This window comes from Rhea americana, unplaced genomic scaffold, assembly GCF_003343005.1.
Source record: "Rhea americana isolate MKP2758 unplaced genomic scaffold, rheAme1 scaffold_212, whole genome shotgun sequence".
Taxonomy (NCBI): domain Eukaryota; kingdom Metazoa; phylum Chordata; class Aves; order Rheiformes; family Rheidae; genus Rhea; species Rhea americana.
The window spans coordinates 1,163,728-1,189,930 of record NW_028186279.1 but is presented as its reverse complement, the minus strand read 5'-3'; the positions used below and the strand labels follow the sequence as shown (position 1 = coordinate 1,189,930).

General features: G+C 37.3%; 1 protein-coding gene across 6 annotated transcripts in view; it reads left to right on the top strand.

Annotated features, from left to right (window-relative positions):
- VRK2 (VRK serine/threonine kinase 2) overlaps positions 1-26,203 on the top strand; it is a 51,375-nt gene that overhangs the window by 4,522 nt on the left and 20,650 nt on the right. For all 6 annotated transcript variants that reach the window (XR_014895837.1, XM_085304901.1, XM_085304899.1 and 3 more), the window contains exons 3-8: positions 7,878-7,933; positions 8,403-8,472; positions 9,344-9,431; positions 9,574-9,682; positions 11,254-11,346; positions 21,117-21,249. Coding sequence is in view for 5 of the 6 variants with exons in the window: in XM_085304901.1 (XP_085161027.1) it covers positions 7,878-7,933; positions 8,403-8,472; positions 9,344-9,431; positions 9,574-9,682; positions 11,254-11,346; positions 21,117-21,249 (549 nt within the window). In the remaining variant the exon portion in view is untranslated. The remainder of the gene's footprint in view (positions 1-7,877; positions 7,934-8,402; positions 8,473-9,343; positions 9,432-9,573; positions 9,683-11,253; positions 11,347-21,116; positions 21,250-26,203) is intronic.

The following is a 26,203-nucleotide window of genomic DNA, read 5'->3' as shown; positions in this document are numbered from 1 at the left end:
CCATCACTCTCACAGGGAAGAAATTCCMCCTCACATTCAGGTGGAACTTCCTGTGGTTCAATTTCTGCCCAWTGCCTCTTGTCCTGTCACATGGGACAACTGAAAAGAGTTTGTCCCTGTTCCCCTGACACCCTCCCTTCAGGTACTTGTACACATTGATMAGATCCCCCCTCCGTCTTCTCTTCCCCAGGCTGAAGAGGCCCAGCTCTCGCAGCCGTTCCTCATAGCGCAGGTGCTCCAGCCCTCTGATCATCCTCATAGCCCTGTGCTGGACTCTCTGCAGTAGCTCCATGTCTCTCTTGTCCTGGGGAGCCCAGAACTGGACACAGTGCTCGAGAGGAGGCCTCCCCAGGGCTGAGTAGAGGGGCAGGATCACCTCCCTCCACCTGCTGGCAACACTCTTCCYAATGCACCCCAGGAGACCATTCACTTTCTTGGCCACAAGGGCACATTGCTGGCTCATGGTCAACTTGTCATCCACCAGCACTCCCAGGTCCTTGATGAACCTTTGAGTATTAGACACAGATGCTTGGTGCTGAGAGGTGCCTTCTTGCTATGTGTTGTTCACCCACTTTGAGATAGTGTGTAATATGTATGTAGCTAGATGTGTCAGTGACCACTAAACTTTCAGAGAAGCTAACCCAAAAAGAACTGTAGAGGGCTGAGCAAGACAGGGGAGTGGAGACAAATTTGACTGTCTGCAGATATGAATGGCAAACCCCTCTTACAAAAGTAAAGGTTAACTTTCACTGTATCTTTTAGTAAGTATTTTTACAGCAGAGGTGTGAAGATTTTGATGTGCATTGTTACAGCTTAATTTCCCATTAAGAGTACTCCATACTCTATTAATCTGTAACAATGTATGTACTTGAGAAATTTTGAACTACCTCTGCAAAATATATTTACTATGGTTGCATTCCTTGGAAGGTTCTGTTAACTAAATCAAAATTACTGAAAGCTATTTACTGACCCTGAGCCTTAGGATGCAAATGGTCTTTTCAGGTGTGGGGCTTCTAAATTTYTGATTATATATGTGGAATTCACCAGGATCTACAGCTTTTATCCTCTCAAGCATTTTTCCTGGCTTCCTGATTTTTTTTCTCCTATATACCATCTTATCTGCTTCTTTGTTGACTTGTCCCTTCCCTTAGATTCCATTTGTGTATTTATCTCAACCAGAGCAAATCCAACAGCAGAAGGCTGATGCAAATACTGATTCTTCGCAATGCTCCTGAAGAGTAGAGCTGCTGCTGCTGCCAGAAGCAATATGAGCCATCTAAAATTGTTTGTTCAAATGTTGCTTTTGTCGTAGGGAAAGCAGTACAGATCATAAGCTAGTACCATCTACGGTGTTAAATGTTAGAAGAGATTTTTCCTTTTGGTAGTGGTGCTGATTTGCTCTCAGCTACCKCCGACAGAACTGTATTATCCCATTGATAAGAAGGAGGGATGGAGAGCAACTAAGGAAGAATGTGACATAAGGGTGATCTCATGACTAGTTTATAGCCCTGTGGAGAACAGTGGTAGTACATAAGAAAATTAAACAAGACTTGAGGAAGGTGCCACTGAGAGCCTTACATTCTCTCATTTATCTTCCTGATCACAGTCAGTAATTAACACTAGGTTTTATATAAATCATTCTCTAGTCCTACTGCAAGGACTCTATTAATGTACAATTTAGACTGAAAATTTAAATACRGAAAGGTCATATAATGTTTTGTTACGATTTCACTGCCACAGTGAAATCTACCTTGCATAGCACTATCTGCATTTAAGCTTCCCTCTTTTGAAACTGATGGTTCTGCCAAATATTGTTATAGATATCTTTTATAGTAATAGTTACGATATCGTAAGTATTTTAATTGTATTGTAATTGTATCTTACAATGCAATGGAACTTAGTAAGTGGTAGGTGAAAGYTAAGAGTTTTGAAACCATTTCTCATAGGTGGCTTTGCAGAAGGTGTTTTTATTTGGTTTTTATTTGACTGCTATTTTTGCATGAGTTTTGATGTGATACGGGAAACTCAGGAAACTACTATTGCTAGAGTGGTAACAGTGATACCTCAGTCTCTTTGGAGGTCTGTGACAGAATATAGCCAGCGCATTAACCATTTTTTTCCTAGAGAAGGCAAAGAGTATCTGCTTGAGCAGTAAGTATTGACCAAATGGGTGAATACTCTTAATATGAGCAGCCCAGGGAGCTAGGCTGCTGGTAGAGGTAGAGAGGAGGTGCCCCTTCTGATTTTAAGCTTGGACCACACTGTGCTCTGTCACTGGTATTCTGAGGCCTGATGTTCTGGGAATCAGGCTGATGTGTGTGAAGAAACTGTTTCAGAAAGAGTAATTTCCAGGGGTAATTTGTATAGCTGTGATGAAAGGTGTACCTGTGTCAGTGAGCAGAAGCTTTGATGGAAGCACATTCTGTCATTATCATAGTGTTCTTTCATTGATTTGAGTTAGAAAGCAAATTTTAATARCTGGTTCTAGAGAAATGAAATACTTCAACAGTAGTTTAACTTTACTAAAATATTTACTGTGTTATGCAGAAAATTAATTTTAAAAATGCAGTAAAAATGATATCTACAGATACGTGTTCAGCATCACTTTTATAAACTCAACAGAAAGAAGAACATTAATAGTGAAGAGCTGTAATTACAGGCACTAACAGGTGTCTGCTTAGGTATGGATCTTTCTGAACCTTCGGATGTTAAGCTGTAGTTTAGCGAAGGTCTCATTGTACATCCTGCTATGAACTTTAGAGGGAAAATGAATTCAATGCTAGACAACCACCACATGAGGAAAGAGTCTTTTCATCTAGTTGCTAATATTAAACTGCATAAATACAGATATAGTAAGTAGATTACCTAATCTTTCACCCTGTCTCTAGGCAAACTAAATCGTAAGTTCTGCCTGATCTTGCTGCTCAGTAGTTACTGGAAGCAGTCTCATCCTATACCATCTAGTCAACTGTAACTGCTAAAGGGAAAGTCTTCCCTGCCTGTACAGCTTCTTGCTGGTGCCTTCTTCTTCTTGAGTCTTCTCTCCCTCATCTCTCTCAGGTTTTCCATACTATTTAGCCTAGAAATCTTAACTTTCAAAGTGTAAGTTATTTTTACACAGTATTACAAAGTGTGTTGGAAAGTCTTCAAGGATCATTACTATTAYATGTTAGAGTGCTAACGCTTAATATGGCCGTTTTGTGTTGTTTTGTTTAAAACACTTGTGATTTGGTTAGGAGCCGTTGTCTTGCTCTGCATTTATCCACCTCATAGAAGTTCTGGTCAGGGTTTGAGATGATAGCGTGCTGGGTAAAACTAGGAAGTAAAGGGAGCAAGTTTGATTTTTTTTTTTTTTTTTTTCTTTTTCAGTGAGGGCGCTTTTCTAATATGATGACGGGAAGAGCTTCAGATGAAATATATAGCACCTGTTGCCTTATGGAGAGTGCTCTCTTCAGCCACCTTTGGCACCTATACCCAGTTGAAACTGGCATAGCATCTTCTAAGTGGGCACTGTGTCAGGCCAGCAGATTGGCTAGAGCAGAATCTTGCCAGAAAACAGTTTGTGCATGAAGTCTTAAATATTAGAGGCCTAGGCTCTCATCTAAGAGTACTGTAAGCAGACCATGCATAGCTTTTCTGCCTGGGGTTAAAGGATGTGTCATACCTATTCCAGCTCAGAGTTAATTAACTCTGAAAGTCAAACAATGGCTTCCATTGCTGTGGAATGAGAAACTTTGGCTTTAGTAAATCAAAATTAGGGTTTCATAGAGAGTTGAATAGGAAATAAAATGAAATTTCCCAGCAGAACCAAATGTTCCTTACTTAGAGGCATTTGCAGTTACCTGCGAAACAGTTTAGCAATAGAGCACAATTTTCTTTTGAAAACAGTTTAGTTAGGTCCTGTAGAAGATGGATTCACAAGCACAATACAGATCCATGTATATGTAATTTGTATAATAAAACTAAAATTCATAAAGATACCTGAAAGCATAATCTAGAAAAAAACTATTCAAATATGCTGATTAGAAAAGGATCTGTCCAGGAAATGATTATTTATTGTTAGAGTAAAGTAAAGATACAAACAGAGAGGCAGGTCTTCCTTAGGCTATATTAAAAATGAGCTATAAACACACTTCAAGCACTGAATGTTTTTATCCTTCCGCCCTCCATCTCCAATATTTTCTGAAAATTGAAACTATGTGCTGCATTTACCTTTAAATATTTGCCTTGGTATCCTCCGTTTTTGATGTATTTAAAATTAAATGTGTTAGATAGCAGATGCTACTTCTTTTTCATTTATGTACATTTGGTTTTTAATAACAACATTCCTGCAACTTAGGTTGTTTTTTATTGTTAGATGCTCTGAGTGACATTTTCCTTCCTTTTGTTAGCCATCAAATGTAACAGCTCTTGGCTTTATTTAAATAGGGTCGGAATTTTTCCAGCTTTTTTGCAGGCAGCCTGTAACTCTGGAGCATAGTATTAACTTCTTAAGTTAGGTTTTATTTCTGCAAAAACTAAGCTGACAATATCACTCTCCAGGATCAGCTATCCAGTGAAACAAAGGAAAAATAAAATGTAGTGACTCAAGAACTTTTGAAAGTAGTTCTCTTCGTGTTTCCAAAACGAATATATTCTCAGAATATCCAACAGTGGCAAAGACACCAGCTGTGGGCAGGAGTGGGGATGTTTTTTYGAACTGCCAAATCAGTGCTGTTTACTTTTCCGCTGTGTAAACTTTGTCAACAAAACAGGTTCTGTGAGAGCCATTGAAAATATTTCACCATATTCCAAATGTGAGTACCACAAATTAACTGCTAAAACTACAACAAGCACGTTTGAACTGGCAAGCAGAATTGGCACGTTTCTTTGTCAGGCTGTATGCAATTGTGCTCTGTGGTTGTAGGAAATTGCAGTTCATCCAGAAAAACTCTTTTGTTACTATGTCATATTAGCATTTAGAAGGCTACATTAATTAAGATTGTGGCACTCAGTAACAAAACCATTGAAATTCATGGTTAAAGCGGATGTTAAGACCATAACTGCTGTGCCTGTATGAAACTAGGGAATTCTGGATAGGGGTTAATTTGAGGTAAGTTATTTGCTGTGTTGTCTAGGCAGAACAGTAGAGAATTATGGCAAAGAATGTGAATCCTACTGCACTGCTTTATCTCAGAGTGTATTTTAAATTCTTCATATACTTTTCTTTGGTGGTGGCTCTGATTGTGGGATGGAGGAAGGCAAGAGAAAATAGAGCTGTAGCCTTTGTGCTTTGTAAATGTTTGAGAGACTCTTCTTGGCATGAGATAGAAGCAGCTATAGCCCCCTACACAGATTCATCTTGTGCCAGTGTTCCCAGTTAACAATTATGCAGACAGTGGTTTTGATTGTATGCATACATCAACACCCCTCCCCCCATCTAAGGAGATCATACATCTCTATAGTGAATGAAAAGCAACATACAAGCTGTAAACTGGGAACTCTCATATTTGTTATGCTATTTTAAGGTACCCTTTGCAAACATAATCTTGCCATATAGCACTCCTGGTACTCTATGTACCTACTTAAATGCCATCAGAGACCTACTGCATGTCAGCGTTGCTCTCCTGCAGGGTCTCTGCTTACTGTCCTGCAGTCTAGCATTTAACTGATTGTAATATTATGAATAGCCATGTGCTACCACACAGAACGAGGCTAGCACATGGCTAATTACAAGTATACAGTAATTAACTATGAGCTAAACTCGCAGGAGAGTATGTGGTGGTGGTCTATGAGGTATGTAATCAGACTGTTTGTTAAACCTTAGGAACCTTTCCAGTCTGTTAAGTAACTATACATAGTAATTAGACATTTTTTTAAAAAAAGTTATGTATATTTATAGACAAAAAGGTAGTCTGTCTTATATGTTAAATGTAGTTAAAGTACTGCTGCCTGATATAGGAATGGTAAATTAAAACAATGTAACAAAAGTGTATATATGCAACTTCTGCTTATCTATATGTAGGCGATTAATTGTCTGAGCGTTCCCTGCATAAGAAGGTTAGAGYTGTGTTATCCACTGTGTGTGTTGAGCTTTGTTTCATGTATATGCAGTAAAAATGGTGATACTTTTTCTCCTCTTGTATTTTTGAATGTCATGTTACTTATTTACTGGAGCATCTGTTCCTGTCTCTTATTGGGTTTTGTTTGACTTTTTTCCCTTTTCACCTTGTAACCATTTGCAGTGAGTTTTGTTCTCATTTTTTTTCTTGAGCATATTCTTTCAGTATGACTCCAAAAAGCTTCTATGGTGGCATTGTGTAAGAGTCGTGGGAGCTAGGCCCCTTTGCTGGGCTACCTCCCATTAATTGCTAAGTAATTTGATATTAAAATCTATTTTCTTGAGAACAGGTTCCTTTCTGATCTGTGTCAGGGAGCACATCTTATGCTGTTCTGGTGATGTGATGACATTGAATACAATGAAAACACGTGGGATATGTCCCTCTGAAGTGTAATGTTTTTTGCTATTAAGACACAGTCTACATGTGACCAAACTAGATGAAGACCTGAGTACCTGTGCCTTACTCCTTAGTCCAGTAGAAGAATATGATAAGAACAAAATCCATTTTGACTTTCCTTTCTGGTCATAAGAATAGTTTTAAATTGTGTTCTGAATATGACTGTTACTTTCCTGAATTTATAGGTAGTTCACACCTTCCAAAGCTGCTGTTTTAGGGTATGACCATATTATCTCACAAATRTTTCTGTGCTGATAACATTTTAATCAAGAGGTGTCAAGCAGAAGGCTTGGGGTCTTTGTCTGTGGGGTGTGCATACTGCCAGATTCAACCCAGATGATTTAAGCAGACCTTAAGGGAAGATGGCAGCTGAAGGAGTCTGTTCATTGTAAAAATATTTTTATGCTCAGACCATCAAAAATGTAAGCTTGGATAGTTTGATTAGATCCAAGTTTATTTGATTTTTATTATGCGGATAAAAGAGGTCTATTTTTGTGTGTGCCACTAACTGAAGTGTTTCACACCTGGACTGTTGTTGGTATTTGATCATTGTAAGAAGTTTGAAAGGGAGACTTATTTCCTAGGAACTGTATTCTTTTTAGATTTTTTTTTCAGTGATCATTCTAAAAGATGATTTAGTCTCATTAAATTTTAATCCCAGTGTAGCTCTGTGGTTCAGCAGTATCAGGGAAAACTGATAGTTCTCTCAGGGTCAGAAGAAAATAGAATCACATTGTCTGTGYGGAGAGGTTCTGTCTCCTGGGCTGTAATTGGCACATGTGGTCAATTATTGTTTTGAAATTTCTACTTGCTCTAAGAGGCGTAATCCTTCATCTCTCTTTTAGGTAAGCGATGGCTATGCTATTCCTAACATAGGCCAATGTCTAAATAATGTCAAAATAGAAAGTGAGGTTCTGGGGCCAAATTAATTTGTAATAGTGGAAAGCAGACAGTCCTGTCTACAGGCATAATGTAGGTCATAACTTTTAAGTGGTGTCTTTGTCACGATAGTGGATTGACGGGAGCCAAATAAAGAGGTTATCCAATTGACTTGAATGACTAAAACATCACTTGTAATGTGATACCTCATTGTGGTGCAAAAGTGATGGAGACATCCTGCTTACTCCCTGATCAACATTGAGGGAGAGAGTTCTGCAAATGTGGATTAAAATTGCTTTTATACTTTCTGATAAAATTTTTGAGTTTTTTTTCATTTGACAAAATTTTGATCTTTAAAAACAGGAATTAATACTACATGTTAGGAATTGGAAATCTTTGTCCCACATTTTTTGATTGCCTTATGCAACATTAGCTTGCTCTTTATTTGCAATTATGTTTTGTGGTATACAGCTTCATTCCCATCTCTTTCTCATTTTGCAGCTTCCCCTCAAACTCATGTTCCTGTAGAAGATGATGCTGTGCATGTAATTAAAGTGGTAATGTGTAGATCTCATTTCTAAATTGTTAACTTATATGCAGTGCTTTCCCTTAATTATCTATTCTTATTTTAAGCATTGAGTTTGTACTGAATGCTTGTGCCTTTTTTTCAGTCTCTTTTTTTTTCATGCTCTGTGTTTCCTTGACTTCATTAGTGCTCTGAACAGTTTAGTAAGGAAAATGAGACTGTGAATTTAAAACTATGCCTGATTTACAGTATTTCTGAAAATAGTTTCCTAAATAATTCCCCAAAGAATCAGTGTTGTTTATAAGAACATGTTGCCAACAGATTTTTCTTCTTACTACTTACAAAAACGGCAAATCAGATGGCAAAAAAAAATGTAAAAAAATATATGGGGAAAGGGGAAAATAGATTTTAATCCTCTGAATTTCACATGCTTTTTTTTTTTAGGAATTGTTTTCTTTCTAATGTATTTTTTGATATGAAGTTTACTTATTTCTCAATAGGAGTACCTTGAAAATGGCCCCTTGTTTTCTGAACTGAAATTTTACCAGAGGGCTGCAAAACAAGAGCATAGTAAGTAATGTATAAGAAAATAAAACCTTGAATTCTAATTCAGTTAGTTTTAAAGCCAAGTTTGATTGGTTTTGTTTGGTCCCCCCTCACCCCCCCCCCATGAGGTCTGATACTTTAGTGCTTTATAGTCATCTCATTTCATACATGCTGAACTGATTCTAGTTGGTGCTATAAAATTTTAGGTTGCTTTAGGTTTCTCTACTTGGATGTAGCCCTTGTTCTTTCTGATCAGAAGTGAGAACAGAATGTGCCAARTGATTTCTGCTGATACCCACACCAGGGTCCAGAACAATATATGGACTCCTGAGTGAGGCCAGTCTTACAACAGAGGGTACTTCTGCTGTAATAACTGTTCCCGTAAACAAAGTTAAGAATGCTTTTAATCATCAGAGAATTTTGTAGTACCTGAGGTAGTTGATTCTGCAGACACTCAAATAAGCATGGATGTGATTTATTCGTAGGAACTGTCCTAAAGACTATAGAGACTATAGATGACTTAGATTGCTGGTAGACATAAGAACCTTTGATGGTTTGAAGCATGCTATATTGATGTACTGTGTTTAAATTTACCATCTTGAATAATGTAAGGCTTTTAAAATCAATTGCTTTCTCAGCTGTTGCTAACTGTATCTGTTGCCTTCTAAGGATACAAAGTATCACATTGCTGAAACAGAAAACTTCTTGTTTTAGAGAATATAGAGGACTTAAAAAGAGTGAAGTTATCATCTGAATTGTTTGCTAAAGTAGTCTGTCAAATCATGTTTGTTTCATTGTAGTGAAGTCTTGGCTTGATCACTAAAAAAGGTAATAAAATACTAAAAAAAAGTCTAGTTACCCTTAACACAATGTTGTCTTTTTATTATTATTACAGTAAGAAAATGGATGAATCTCAAAAAAATAAAATGTTTAGGAATTCCGGTGTTTTGGGGATCAGGCTTGGCTGAACACAAAGGGAAAAGGTAATAATAAGAGGAATTGTAATGAAGCATGAAATTGATGGAAGAGCCATTTTCCACAAAAAGAAAGATATGTCTTTTCAATCTGACGCAAACCTACGTTCCCATCTTAAAGGATTTCTCCCTTCTGTGTATTCCCTGACAGCTATAGATTCATGGTTATGGAGAGACTGGGGGAAGACCTTCAAAGCATCTTTGAARATTCTGGGAGTAGGTTTAAGAAGGAGACTGTTCTGCAACTTGGGGCACGAATGGTACGTACGGAGAGAGAAAGAGAGAGGAAATTGCTATGCTTTTGACTTGTTGAATTCAACTAAGGAAATCCTCTTTCTGAAATGAAAAAGTCCTTTTAGGTAGTTTTTGAGTTTAAAATTAAATGTAAATAAAATTTACATACTATACTTTTTAAAGTAGAAGGAGCATTAAGTGTAAAATCAAGATGCCTTGCAGACTGGAATGTGGTGGGCTCAAAACAGACTACTTTCTAATAAATTGAAGCATAGACCAAACATTTTTAAATGTATGTCTAGACTGAGATGTGTAAACCATTCTCATATGCTTTAACATTAATTGATTTTTTTTCCTTTTCTTTTTCAGTGTCTGAAGGGTATTATATAAGATACTTACTTGAGAATTTTGATCACAGTGCTATCAGCTGTGCAACTGTGAAGTTAGACTRTTTGCTAAACAGTCTTGTACAGGCCAGGATTAGGCTATTTGCAACTGTCAGTTTTATTTTTAAATGTATTTAGCAGATGCTAATGGACAATCATATACACTTTCCTTTGTAATCTCATTTGTGTTGTGAAAGACTGCTGTTGCTGTTACTGTATAGAAATGCACAGCAAATGGAGTAGAGGCAATGGCTGCAAGCTGTAAGAAGAGGAGTTTGAATTGAGTGTAATGAAAAAARGTTTTCAAAGAAAGAATAGTTTAATACTGGAACAGGTTGCCCAGAGATGGTGTGGAATGCTAACTTCAGAGGCTTTTTAAAAACTTAATTGTTTCGTATCATGTGCAACCTGATCTAATTTTGAAGTTAGCCCTGCATCAAGCACAGTTCAACAGGAGACTTCCAGAGATCCATTCCAACCTCAGTAAAAAATAAAACTGTTAAGAGCTTTTGTAGCTATGTAATTAAGCAAATCTGYAACGCTTCTTGGCCGTCTTCATTTGAACTCTTCAACAGCCAAGATTAGACTGTCCTTTGTTCAAATTGCCAAGTATGAGCATGTGTTTTCATAACAATTACAGAGCAGTCATCGCTCAGTGAGGAGCTGAAGAAGGATGAGAGGAAATGGGGAACTGAGGTGCAGGCCTGCAATAATTGGCAGGATCAAATATGTTATAAACTTTTAGGGCTGATTGTGTATGCTCTTCCTCTGAAGAGTCTGCTGTTCTCAACAGTTCCTCCAATGTTTATAAAGTGCTTGATTTACTCTTATGACCTTAGAAGCTGGTATTCTAAGTATTTAGATAAGGATACTCATGCAAAGTATGGCTTGTTTATGATTAGCCATTAACTGCGTGCCTAGTGGGAACAGAGCATGTGGACAGAACGGAGAGGGGAATGAGCAGACTTTGCCACTGGGCACTTGGCTTTATCTGGTATGATGAATAAAGATGCAGCACAGAGTGAACCTTCCAAGAGGGAAACTAAGAGGGAGGCCTTTCTACTTGTTCTCTACTTCAATATGAATTTTTCATCTCACAGCCTGCACGGCCCCTGAGCTTGCTGTAGGAGTGAGAAATATTTGGTGGTAGGATAAAGAGGAGAGTGGTGATGATGGTGATGTTTTTCTTTTTGTTCTAAATCCTTTCCTAGTTGGATGCTTTGGAATATATACATGAAAATGAGTATGTTCACGGTGACATTAAAGCAGCAAATCTGCTTTTGGGCTATACCAACCCRCATGAGGTAAGTATTTTTAAACTTATCTGTGCTGCTCTCTAATGTGTTTAGAACTGTTCTTAGCTATGCATATTCTGCATTAACAATTCATATATTAAAAGAAGAGAGAACTTGCAGCATGAACATTGTCATCCTCTGTTCACAAATCTGATACTGGCTTTGTGGAGCTTAAGGCTGGAGAGAGAAGCTGCACAAAACCCTACTTGGTTCCTTTATTGCTCCCCTAATGGGGGTGATAGTGAAGGAAGGGTAAAATAACCCACAGGTAAGTTAGAGGACCTAAAAGCTGAGATAGATTATGCCAGTTTAATTATGGAAGTATGATTTAAGAATCTGGCTCACTGCATTAACTTTCTTGGGAAGAACTAGCTTTCTAGTGCTGTTATGAGTTGTGGTTCCATGATACTGACTCCCATGTCTTGTTCATTGTAGTGGATTTAGCAAGTGAATATCAGTAAGGTTGTTGCTCTCTGTCTAACTGCGCTAAAACCAAAAACTAGACATGAAATGCAAGTTTTTTTGTGAAATGCTCTGAAACAACCTTTTGATCTTGACATGTTTACATTCTCTTACAATATTTTTATTGTTGTTGTTTAGTTAATAAAATTTTGGAATATGTTTTTCTCATGAAAAATGATCTAATTTTGGAAAAAAGGGACATCGTTTTAATGTCACTTAAATATGATCAGCTATAAGCAATATTTCTACTTTTCTTACAATTTTTGTTTTCCTACAGCAGTGGGGAAGAAATAGATATTGTAAAGAAACTCAATGCTGTTGAAGGTTAAACCACTGAACTATATCTGATTTCTTCAAAGCTTCAGAAGTCCTCCCCTTTAAATGACCGATTCAGATTAAACTTTTTAGCTTTCTAAAGCACATAGATTAAAAACTATCATGACTGTTTAGAACAGCCATGTTTTTAGACACTTGTATCAATTAATACATTATTTCACTTCATGATGTTTGCCAGCCTACTGAATCTGATGAGTATTTATTTAGAGTCAAAACAATGTGCTACCCAATCCCATTAACATAAAGATAAAACAAGTAATTTGAGTTGGATTTTGTGTATTTTTATGACAGCAAGATATGCTGCTGCTGTTCATGTTGAAATCATTTTGGATGTATCTGTTTACAGTAATCACAAAGTTTTAAGACATGTAGCTGACTTTGATCAGTTGCTTTTGACTTAGCTAGATTGTGGGGTGGTTTTGTAATTTACTTCTCATGTGACTGGATGAAGATTGTGCTACTAGTAGTTTCTTTTTATGGGTGTTAAATTCATTGACAGATCAAAAATAAGGTAGTCATGAGTCACTGGACAATGTTTTGAGTAGCAGTATAACTTAAATACTAAAAACGTCAATAGATTTTAAGTAAATCCTAACTAATAGTGTACAAGCGTGAGTTATTGCTGAGAGGTTCTGTGTAGAATTCTTTTCTTGGTAGAATTCTTCTTTTCCACTAAAATACTTCTATAAAAAAAGTGCCCACTCTAATTTAGAAGAGTTAGGAGGAAAGGATTTCTAGCACCTGTTTGCACTGGCAAGATATGAATTAAACTTTTGTTTATGTGTACCTAGGAAAACAGAGAGCTGTTTAGGTGTTTTTGATAATAAAGTGAGTGTGAAGGGAGTTAGATTTCCCAATCATAGGCCCCAGAAACTGTGCGAGTGACCACAGACCTGCTGTGTAGTGATACTGTGCTGACAGAGCCTAAAAATACCAAGTGTGTGTGCATGTCATGATTATTCGTAAATGTATTTTAAAGAAATATATACTATAGTCAGCTTACACAGGAAGGCAGATGTTTTAACAGAACATCTCTCCTTCCGGTAAAAAGTAGTTATCCAGGCACTGTTTGCACTGCACCTCAAAACGTGTATGCTTTGTGGCTAGTGGTGCGTGAGAAGAGGGAATAATAAGATCTTGCCAACAGTTGCAGAATTCTTTTATATTAGCAGATCTGCATATGCTGTATGACTAAATAGGTTTTCTCCTAGAATTGTTGACAGTGGGATGTTGTCTGCCACCATAGCTTTGATAACTGTTCTGTACCTGGGCCCTTTGTACTTTTAGTTAAGGGCCGTATTGGGCAATATCCTCACACAAACTTCCAATGTTCAGAACTGAGCATGTATTTTGGACACATGATGTTGCATTTATCCTGTCTTGGCCATTTTTATGTGTATGTAAATTTTGACTTGAAAGTTGCTTAATTCTGCTCCGAGTGTTTCCTGTGCCAATGCTAGGTTTCATGGTGTTGCGATGCCTTTTCTGCAAATCAGGAAGCTGTCTTGGTAACATGCTGACAAGTTGAATATATTATGTATTTATCAAAACAATATTTTTTGGAAGCTCTGTATGGCCATTGACCATCTCTGACCAGATTTGTATCACCATTGACTAAGTATGACAACAATAGGGAATATTCTGCTCTGTATTCTCTTTACTGCTGTTGGAGATGCTGTATTTTAATTTACTGATTCTATCTATATGAAGCTCAGATAATTAATGTATAACCTGCAAGACTCTCTTGTTGCTACCAAATGCCTATGAAGTGTTTTGTCTTGCTTTCTGTGTTAAAATGGAGGGTAGCTATATAACTTTGTTTTTTAAAATGGTGATTAAGCTAATTTCATAAATAATAAGTGGGAATGTCTGCCAATGGCAAACTCAAAACTTGGAGGTGGAACAGAGGCTGACAGACCTCTAATTCCAGTGGAAGTTAGCATAAAGAAACTGTGTGACCTAACAATTTCTGTGGTGATTTTTTTTGGTTACAATTTTTGTGCTAGTGGGTTCTTCCTCTTTAAGGTTTAGATGCATAAAAGAAAATAAGTTGGAAATGTGCTTTATTTTACATTGGTTAAAGAAGTGTTAGTTAAAAAGACTCATAACTTTAATCTTTTAAAAAATTCAAAATTCTGTAATTTATTTCCATATTCCAGAGACAGAAATCTGTGTTCAAAAACAATATATACATTTATATTCAATTTTGTGCTTGCTGTTTAGTGGCTAATTTTGCATCCTATTATTTTATGTACAAATTTGCTGCTAACTTCCTACAGTTTCAAGAATGGATCATTTTTCTGTGCTAAGCTTTGTGCTCTTATGCTGTTTCTTCTGTAAATTAACCTAGCAAACTTACACCACAACCAATAAATACCATAGTCCCCCTTTTGAAATAACATTTGAAATCCGTATTGCTACCCCTTACCTTCTGTGGCAGGGCAGAGAAACAAATAAGCAAAGGTCCTGTCACCGTGACCTCCAAATGATGTTTAGAAATGGTTAGAAGATCAGAATCAACTGACCTCAAAGAGCAGCTTGCTGCAGATCTATTCAATACAAGGGAGTAAGGCCATTCAGTGAGTTACAGGTCAAAAGATCAATTCTCTAGTCAATATGTTTCTTAAYATGGAGCCAGCACGATGACTGACAGAACAGGAGTGATGTACTGAGGAAAGTACTTAGCCCATGAATCTAGGTGAGGTCTGAAAGCAGACTTGAAGTGATCAGATCTATAAATTAGAGAACAAGTGAAGCACTGTCTCAGTACTGTGGTGAGTTAAGGATAATTCAGTACATAGCAGTAACTATGGAATGAGCATTATTGATATAGACCCTAAAAGAGAAATTTGAATCCACTAACCTCATTTAAATTGCGATACTTAGTATTGAAAGAGACAGCTTGTCATCAGACAAAAGCTTAAAATCAGAGTTTTTGTACGTGAAGTAAGGTTTGGAAGAATGCCTCTTTGAAGCAATTATTTTACAGCATTTTTTTTCATGGGCTATGTGGGCAGACATGCTTCAGTGCTGTGGATTCTTAAGACTGTATCGTAGGTCCTATGTTATTTTATTTTATTTTTAAGCTATAAATTTTAAAAATAGATTTGCACCTGTGAGTTCTGATTTTTGGTTTAAAGTGTTTCTTAGACACTATGATAGCTTCATAATAGAACCTACAGATATAAATCGGATAGGCTTAATAGAAGAAGAAAAATAAGAATACAAAATTTTTAAAATACTAATTTTTCAGACTAGGTTGCTGGGAAACAGTACAAAAACAACAGAGCCCACACARTAAGCTCATAGGAAAAATACACTGAAAAGAGTTCCAGCTCTAAACCATTATTCCTTGTGAGATAAGTTCCACTTTTTTTTCCTGTTTAAATTAAAATAAATAAAGTTATTTTGTGAACAGGTAAGCAATAGTTTGATTTTTTTGCAATCAAGTATGTAGTTGAAAAAATCCTGTGGAAATTGACTTGGCCATTCCAGGATTATTCCTACTCTTTGATACAATACAACATATCTGCTCAAGAGGAGATGAGTTGAAGAAGAATGAAAGTCCTTTGCGTGTCATTTGTTTTGGTAAGGATATTTATTGTACAGAACAGTTGCATTTTAACACATGAATGGTGGCTACTCCCCTTATCAGAGATACAGCTTCCCAATCAGATACCCTTAACTTTCTTTTATCAGTCTTATTTCTACATTTGACTAGAACTACTTAGGCTGGTTTGATTTCTTTTTGTGCTTATGGTCCAAATACTTTGGAATTCAGTTGATTCTAGTATTGTTTTTGTTCCCCTGCTTCCTCTTGGTTTCAAAAGAACAAGAATGATGCAGAGTGGAAACACATTGGTAGAAAAGACTTGGGCTGCAGTGATGGCTTGGCAGCCTCACTGAACCATTTTGTAGGCAAGTAATCCTTTTTTTGAGTTTACAAAGGGAGCTGTTGCCTGGATAAGATTTGAAAAGAAGTAGAGTTAAAATTAAGGATTGTGTGAAGCACTGCCTCAACGTTGCAGTGAGCCTGATGTTCACTTAGTGTAAGATCTTTCAGAACATTTGAAAACATGGAAATACTATTGATGCTTCTTTCTCAAAAGTCTTGAAGAGAGAAATCTACTGGATTTCTTTCTTAGATTTGTTTAGGCTAAAGTTTGTACAGTACTCTAGATATTACAGTTCTCTTTTCTTCTGTGGGCTCTTTGCTCCAGTATTAGTCCAACCTGTGAGATGGTTTCACCCTGCTTAGACTCAGTCCTCTGAGTCCATTTGATGCTTGTCTTTTTATCTAAAACATACAATAAACCCTGTTCCAGTCAAAATGTTGTTGTTCTGTTTTTAAATGTTACATTTTAGCAAGATTCAGACAAATTTAACAAAAAACTTAAACTTTTTTAACACAATACTTCACTTACGTTTTTATTAAGAATGTTACCGTTTTGCCGGAACTTCTATTTTCTTGATACGTATATTTTGTGATACTTATAAGTTCTGCTTTCTTGATACTTTTCTCTCCAAGAGTTTGTTGCTGAGAATGTTTCTCTCTTAATATTCCAAATCAGGTTTTCTCCATTCCTTTCTCACATCTTTTGATTTTTATTTTTTTTCCTTTTCTTAGCATAGTAACATTTTTTTTTCACCCTGCAAGACCATTTCATCTTTCCCTGTATTTTTTCCTAGAGTCTTACTCCGCTGTGTGTGTGTGTGTGTGTGACAGCGTAAAAGTGAGAAAGAACAACTACCCTGTGTATCATGCCATATCTTCTTCAGGTGGAACAGCTTTCTAGGCAGTGAATACAGAATTTTTAAAAAGTGACTGAAAAAGGTCATCTAGTGGCCTAGCGTCCCTTCACAGGTGCAGAAGATTTATTCTCTTCTATTCTTTGGTTAATCCATTCCTCCTCCTTCCTTGTCTTGCTTTCTTGGCTTCCTTGGTTTTGTGGAAGATGCTATTTCTGTCCCAGTCACTGTACTTCAGACTTTTACCCCAAGAGGTATTTCACTCCTAAGACTTTCTTTAGTCTGTCTTTTTTGTAGAATAGTATTCGTATTAAGTTGACAGCTCTATGGCCATTAGCAACCAATCTGCCTCTTATAAGTACAGATCTACTTAATTATTTACAGAGCATTGTGTAAAGTTAATAATGGAACCAACTGGAGAGAAAACGTCCAAAGAAAATCTGGGTATTGTTATTCTTTCAGGGATAAATCATCTGTTAGGTGTATGTTAAGATAAAAGAAAACACCATGAGAATCCAAAGTACCAGGCCTATGACTTCCCAGATCAGTGCAGTTATAATATATACGTTGTAGATGTTTTGTATGTTTAGCACATCAGATATAAAGCACTGTGATGAGGGAATCATGCACAAAAAAGACCAGGGGACTGCTAAATACTACAACTGCTTGCTTGTGCAGTTAGATAGGTATTTGTGCTTATACAGCTGGTTGTTTGAGTAAGATGAACATATTCATGTTTGCATGAAATTAAGTGCTAAGACTTTGGAAGTCTGGCTCATAATCTCTAATACAATCTATTAATAACAGACCATGCTAAGCTAAACTGAAATATGTTTCTAAAAAACACTTGGAAAAAAACCCTGAATAAAATCAGCTAGGTTAAAATAAGTGAGTGGCGGGAAGGCAAAAGTGTATCATGTAACACAGCTAAAACCAGTTGTTCTAGGCTAATGTCAATGTTGTACCTTCCTGATTCTTGGTATCTCTTCTTCTGTTTGAAATTTCTTACCTTATTCTGCCTCTCTGTTGTTTTGCCTTGTTTCTGCTTTGTTCTTATTATAGAAAGTGTGGAGATGAAAAATACTATTTTGAAACAGTATGGAAACACATGCTAACACAGTACCTTCAGTATTTTTGTTCTTCTTTAATGTTGATTCTATTTCCCCCCTTCCCTATCATGTTAAAAACAAACAGAACAAGATACTTAACTACTCTTACCTGCCATGTTCTGAGTGAGTTTGGAAGGCCACGTTGTGTCGCATTATCAAAGAAGTGACAGCTAGCTATGAAGAACTAATATATTTTATGATGATAGTTGTATAATTAGAACAGATGAAATCAAGGAAAAGAAATTTAGGCAAAGTAGTAACAGTGTATTGCTGGTTTTGTACAAACTGAAGGGAACTGATTTTGTTGGTCCATCATAATGGCCAACTTGGATTTGTATGGCTTAAGACATCATTGCTTTTTGGTTTTCAAGTCTTGCTTTTTTCAGTCAGGACCGAATAACCTAAAGCTATTTTTCACTTTCAAAGAGTTTTTTTTTTCAGTATAGCTTTTAAAACAGCTCCGCTGAATTACTACAAAAGGTATTTTAAGCAAATTTCTTGCTTAAAAATGATTTAGGAGCACACAGTTACCATCTTACAGATAAGGCACAGTATTTGTGTGGTTCAAATTTGGCTGATGTATATTTGAGACTACTTTCTAGACACCCTATTAAGACCACCAAGGTTGAGCTGTCATATGGGAAAAACCTATTGCATGTGGGAAAAACCTATAGCATTTCCAGCCCAGATGGAACCAGAGAGCTGACAGAGATATTTATTTCTTGTTTTCTCTTAATGATTAAATTCTCATTTTAGTATAAGATGCAGGCTGAATATTTAGAAGTTGAAGTCCATTCCAGTCAACTGTATGTGCCAGATGTCCACAGTCAAGCAAAATCTAAAATTTACTGCTTACTCAGGAAAGAGTACACCTTCCAGCCTCCTCGCTGCTTCCCAGCCTGCAGAGGATGTGGAAGCTTCACAAAACTTGATATCATGGTAGCTCAGATTAGTTCTAACACCGACTGTGGGCTCTATAGGACAGATACCAGAGCATCAGGAATACACTAGAGAATGAATGCAGGAGAAAATCAAACCGACGAACCCAGCATAGTTTATGGCTTGTCCCAGATTTTCTAAACATGCCTACGGTCTTTAATCTTATCTCACAGTTTGTATAGTCTGTCAGGTGAAAAACATCATCAGTAATCTTAAAAGCCATCACCCTGCAGGAAGTGAGTGCTGCATCCCAGCTTACAYGCTCCAAATAAGCACAGATCCTGCAGCAGAAACAGTAAAACCAAGAGACCAGCCATCCCAGGATTTGAAGCTGCCTGGAGCACAAACAGGAATCAGTAATTCAACAAAATGTGCTACAAAATAACACGTTAAGTTTTCTTGAGGGCTTTTGTTTGTTTGTTTGTTTTTCCTCTACCGAGAGTGATACAATTAAATTAAAAGTGAATGCCAGAAGAGTTTATTACAGACTTTTATAGGATAAGCTATTTCTTAGCTAAAGAGAAAACAAAAACTAAGCTTAGAATAAGAAAAAGAGTTTTTCTTTATAACATAATGTGATTTACTAGAAATGATCTCTGTATGACTTCCGATGGTCTAATTTCTTCCCCAGAGATCATTTCCATTGGCAATATAATAGCAGTCATGGATTTTTTTTTTTTAAGTGAAAAATACCATACTTGAAATATTTCTAAAAAGCAATTACCTAATGTGAGAACTGGTCAATGTAAGGGGGCAAAGGCCAGGTGGGAGTGTGAAAATGAGTGAGAAAATAACCTATGGGAGATTATGGGGCGGACAGATTGTGATTAAATTCTAGCTGCTTTCAACAAGTTACTGCTTGTAACCTGCCCTGCAGTAGTTAGCCGTGKGCATGTATTAAGTCCAGTGCAGGAAGATGGAACATATTAATCTGAATTTCATACAGTGGACTTGTGCCCTTAGTTTAAAACATGAGAATGACAGAATTGACATGGATGCAGTGTTAGTGCACTGTGCCTGTAGAAAAGCAGAAGTGTAGAGGTCAGGTAACTTGTTCAGGAATGTCTTGACAGGCAGCAGAAGAGCAGGAAGTAAAATCCAGTTCTCTTGAGCTGCTCTGCTTTCTACTTTTAATGCCATGAAAGTGAGCCTGACTGTAAGTTTAGTCTGTTAATACTTGTTTTTGCAGCAAAGTGCTAAGAATATGCGAGCTCATCTGCCAGATACGACATTCAGAGCTATGGGATTTTCCTCTTCTCTCTCTGGTTACTTGGGTAACTAGTGAAGTATCTTGGAAAAAATGACCTGTCCCAGGATATGAAGATAAACGTTGCAGAGTGCATGAACTTGATGTGGTACACACAGTGTGGGTCCATTTTTTTTTTAATTATGATTTAATCCTGATTTAGTTCTGTGGATTTGTTTCAGAGTAACTTAGCGTGCCGTTTGACTCTGCCTTTTTTAAAACTTCATTTTGAATTTCAGAAGGAAATCTAAAATTTCAAATTTGGGAGTGATTTACTGAGATTGCCTTCTGGTTTTGGAGCATGGCAGGCAGAGAGCTGGTTTGTTTTACTTTATCTTACATGCTCTGTTTAAATAACTATTTCCGTTGTGAAGTTACTGGCAGTGACATTCATAAAGATGAGGCTACAGCCCAGCTAGTGCCCAGCAGTCCAGTGGTTACATTCCTTGTTTGCCCTGTAGTACTGTGTTCTAGGGAAAGCTCCTGCCTCTCACTTCCTCTGTGGCTTTTACATTGTGCTATTACTATGAAATTGTACAGTTGCAGTTGGTGGAGGATTTGTGTGGGGGTGAGGTGTACATGTTTTAGTAAGGAGAGGAAGGGGTCCCTTAAGCAACATGAGGATACATAAAAGGCATATTGCCATTTATGATATCTAGATGCCCACCTAGAAAGGAGAGAGCTTAGGAAAAAAAAAAAAAAGACTTAAATTTACCCGTCTTTGAAATAAGATAAGAGTATGGTAGTAGTAGGATTTAAATGGGGAGGGCAGCCCTTATAGCCCCCAGTTGTACATATTTTATCCTGAGGCACCATTTGGTTTAATAAAATTTAGATGTAAGGCTGTCCTTAACCTATCAGTTTCTTAAGGCCTAATTATAAAGGTTATACTTTCAAAGGACAAAAGCATTATTCATTTGTCTGTTCATGTCTTCCAGGTTTATCTTGCAGATTATGGACTTTCCTACAGATATTGTCCCAATGGGAACCACAAACAGTATCAAGAAAATCCTAGGAAGGGCCATAATGGGACAATAGAGTTTACCAGCTTAGATGCCCACAAGGGAGTAGGTAGGTTTATTTTATTTTATTTTATTTTATTTCAGAGGAATGATTACAGAATGAGTAATCAGGCTGTGTGAGCTGATATTACAACAGAAGTAGTCTTGAGGATTGCTCAGGGTTGATCCGACCCTTGTGTGGTGACCTCTTCTTGTGCCTAGGAACATTTCTTTGGTGCTGTTGGGGGAAGCATGATTAAAACTGAAAGGCTCCTGCATGTATGGTACTGGAAGATAGACCAAGATGCCTTAAGAGAAGCGTGCCATTAAACTTGATTGATCTGTGTTGAGAGTACTGGTTTGTATTTGCTGTACTCTACAGAGACGGCAATATTTGTTACTGTTGTCAAGGAAAAATGTTCCAAGTCTCTGAAGAGGCCTTTACGGAGATCTGTATCTGAGTGTCACCATCCGTGTTATCAGAGGATATTTTAAGATGACATTGCTTCTGCAAGGAGAAAACCTGTTTTGAAGCCCATAAAGTGTTAACTTTTGAAATCTTTTTTCCAGTAGCCTTTCATATATCTTACTTATTTAAACTCACTTTGATGGTATTGGAAACACATTTGCAGGTAAATTACATACATAGTCCTTTTATTGGATATTGATTATACTGCCTTGCATTCCAAGGCAGACTTAATTCAACAATTCCCTAATTAGTTAAAGTCATAACCTATGTCTTGTATTCATTTACCATTAATTAAACCTTAGCTGTTTATTACACTGAAGTCCAAATCCAATAGCAGACCCATAGAGCCATGGAAAAGGGAATGAGAGGTCAATATCGAAAATATATGGTGCAAAGTCCCACTGATGGCTGCATTGTTCACAATCAATATGGTCAATGCAACACAACTTTCTTAGTTGCTATGTCAGCAAGACAAAAAGTCAATTCTAATGTTATGCTAGTGAAAAAATGGTGATTATTGAAAAACTTTGACTCTTAATACGAAGCAGTGTTTTTGTTAACTTTTCTTTATCSTTGCCTCCCCTCCCCACTTCAAGATCTTCTAAAACAAAAGGAATRGTTTTATGTTGCCAGTTTTGCTAAGATCACAGTGTCACAAGTGATAACTACAGAAATTTGTGCTTGTTAATAGCTGCTGAACTGTTACCTTAAACTAATACTTTCTAATGAGTTTTAGTTGGCACAAACAACTGTATATTATTGCTTTTTCTATTAAAAGGACCATTGACCATGTAATGTAGAAGGTCTTGATAATTTGCCGGTGCTGTTAAAACCTGCAGTCGTTTAGCTCTGGTCATTAGAAAAAATGAAATAAGGCTGTCAAGTATTTGCCGCTAAGACAATTGCATTTCACCTACTAAAAAATACGTTGTAGTGAAGAGGGCATCTGTTTCAGCTCTTCTAGATCACCCAAGCATATAGTGTATTTTCTGGAGACGTGACTCCGGCTATTTTTCCTAGTAGTGAGAGACATGTGGCTAAGTACTAGTACTTTATGTGGATGCTTTTGGAAGAATAACTAGAGGCTGGTGTATTTGGGATTCAGCAGTTGGATAGACATAGCAGTTAATATGCCCAGTGGACATGTGGCAGGTAAACTAGTAGCATGCAAGTGTGAGTGAAGTTGTTGTCTTTAGCAAACTGTGGATTAGATTACCCCCTCAAGTGGCTGAAGTCATGGTTGAATTGGTGAGAAGTGGAAGAGTCTAGAAAAGAAAATACTCAGAAAGGTAGCTTGAGTGAGTTTACCTCAATCTGAGAACTGAAAAAAATTATGCTTGTTAATAGTTGCAGAGAGAGAATCTCCAGATTTGCTGTTGCTCCCAACAGAATAGCCTGCAGAACATGATRTGAAATCTGGCATGTTGTAGAGAATTCAGAGTATTCACGCTGAATGCCTCGGCTCGAGCTCCAGCTTTGTAACAGCCTGAATCCATTAAGGTCAAATTACCGGAGTTTCCCATTTGCAGCAGGTCTCAACATCCCAGGGAAAACGTCTAGCTGCATTAACTGTGTGAGATTCTGCAGATCTAGAAGGCAAAACACARCGACTGCTTTCCTTCATCTTTTGTTGTGAGGTGTAGAGTTGTAGAGATGTTTAAGGACATCAGGGCACTGCAAGTTTTCCCACACATGGGGCAAAGGTTGTTGCTTAACAGTCTCTTGAACTCTCAGTACATGATTCTTTCTGTCAGCACAGTCTATCCTTTACAAAGTGAAATGGGGTGCTCTTCTGAAAAGTTTTTAAAGACTGCATTGACAACCTCAATTCTGGTGTTACTCAACTTTTCGGGGTGGAATAATTTTTATTTTAGTGCTCTTTCAATATAGTTTATTTTTTAAAAGTTACTTTACATACATGAAGTCCTTTCCAGAGGGCTTTTCTTGAGTGTATATAGTGGCATGAATGTCTCAACTCTAAAAATCCCTGACTAGTACCATTTGTTGTATTGAGTTAGACAAATGAGAACATTGTGATTTATTTTGCTTTCTATTTTTAAAGCAGCTACCTGAATATATAGTGATTTGAGTTTCATGCTGAAATTTAAAACAGAATTATGAGWTTGTTGCTTTCCAAAGTGCTTCTTGCTGATGTTTGAAGCTGATAACCTCCTTCCATAAAGCCAGTCAAATGCAACCACTTCCCACTAATTTATATCAACACTGGTGTTTCACTAGTTGAACTGAGAGATTAACCCAGCTGCATACCTATTCATTCCCCAAGCTCTCTGTGGAGCTTGTCAGTTTTAGAGGCTACACAGTCCTCTGAAATCCAGGACACTTGCTCCCATGGACACTGTATGGCAACACTTGCAGTGATAGAATTAGTAGTCTTTATTCTTCTGATAATCTCTGGTAAGGGCTGAGCTGGACATGCTGTTCTTATGGCAACTGAATGTGAATCAGTGTCTTCAAACAGGTTAGCTTAATGTATGCTGATGGCAATTGATGGTCCTGGTGGTTTGGACTTTATGCTGGAACTGTAGAGGAATTCTCCCTGAGTTAGGAGAGGCTGGAAGCAGCTGCCCTGCCTTGTGTCTTGGCTCTTCATGCTGTTTTTATTTTACTTTTGTAAGTTTTGCACAGTCCGCTTGCATTCCTTCCAGTGTTTGGGGGCTTTGGAGGCTGCCGCAATGCTTCTTGAAGGCTTCTAGACTTGTCAGGTGTTCAGCACAGTCTTAGTTACATCCTCTGTCTATATCCAGTGGTAATTTTGAACCAAGTCATGGACCAAATCAAGGCTTTGCCGCCAGATCTGGTCACACCATCAGCTTTCTTGTATTCAATGGCAAGATTTTTTGCAGCTTAGCCTGTGGCCAGTAAGGAGCACTGAACAAGGTAACATTCTACAGGGCATTTTTAATTAAAACTCGTTTGCACCACTCGTTTGGTGGAAATTCCATATGACACATAACTTCATTGTTAGTTTTAGCACAGTGTTTGATGGTGTGAGTATAACCTTGTATTCATTTTTAAAGACCATGCTGTATAAACAGTATTACATTTTTGCGTGTTGCATGATAATTAACGAAAATTATATCCACACACAATATACATTTAAAAAATTGTTACATAGTGTTAAAAAGTAATATTTGGATCGATGCATTTTATGGATTTTTGTAGATTTTCTACTCACTGAGGCATGCAGTCAATACCTAATTTCTCTGGAGATGTACTGCGCTTAACATATTGAGTTTTTTTTAAATACTCTAGTCCTGTGCATTGAGTGCATAAGACCAGTTTTAATTTGCTGTCATTGATGAACAGAAGAGTATGAACTGTCTGTGTAGAATTCCCTCTAACACTTTTTTGTTTGCCATACGTTTCAAGATAGTTCTTCTCTTCCTTTTAACAGATATATTTCATAATAAATACTGGCAATTTGGTTGTCTGTTGCATTGCGTAGTGAACCTACCTAAATTCTTGCAAAACTGATATATGCATCTAGAATAATAAAAGCTACTTTAGGTAGTAGGGATGATATTTGGCAGGCTTCGGGGTGCATGGAGCATCTGATAGTTTGCATCAATTAGGTCCACTGATTGTTACTTTCTTCTTGGTAGGTAGTGAATACATTTCTTCTCAAACTGGTTTCATTGAGCAAAAGTTTGTGTTTGGGGTGGTTTTTTTGTTTGTTTTTGGTTTTTCTTATGCCCTGTTTTCAGGCGAGACAGTTGCATTTGTCTTTGTTGCAACCTATTGGCAAGCGCTTTGTGCCCTTCACGCTGGGCTGTTGCAGTACGTGCTCCTGGAGGTCCGTCACGATGCTTGCGCACTGTGTTTGTGCAGCACAGTGCAGGCGTCGGCCTGATTATTGGAAAAGTTCTGGGGTTTTTGTTCTTGTTTTTCCTGCTGCTCTAACAGATCCATTGTATTTTGGCGTTAAAAACATAGCTCAGTGTTTGTCCCTTGTACTGTTTCTTTTACTTGCAGGGGTTGACTAGAATATATGCAGGGCTCATTTTCTGAGGAAGGATGTTTAGCTCAGTTGGTTAGAGCATGGTGCTGCTAATGCCAAGGTCATGGGCTCAATCCCAATACAGGGCTATGCTGAGGGTTGGACTAGATGATCTCCAGAGGTCCCTTCCAACCTTACCATTCAATGATTCTGTGCTATACAAGAGTATTAACACCTAAGCCTGGAAATAGATTCTTTCTGAACCTGCGTGTCTTCCAGAGCACTTTAGCTGTAAATGGCTCTGGATCTAGAGGTATAGTTGGAGTTTGTCCACATGTATTTGGTAGTCAGAGGGAGCCTGTTGGTGTTTTTTATGTTGGTCAAATGAATTATAGATCTGCTGCCGTTTGCCATGTGTTTCCCAAAGACTATATGCAGGACAAATTATAAATCAAAAAATAAAAGGAGATTAACGTGTCTCATGAAAAATAGGCAGAACTTTGCAGTACAATGTAAATAAAAAGATGTTCTAGTTTTTGAATGTTGGATAAATCGGAAGTTTGGAGAAGGAGCAGGATGTCGGGTTGAATGTCAGGA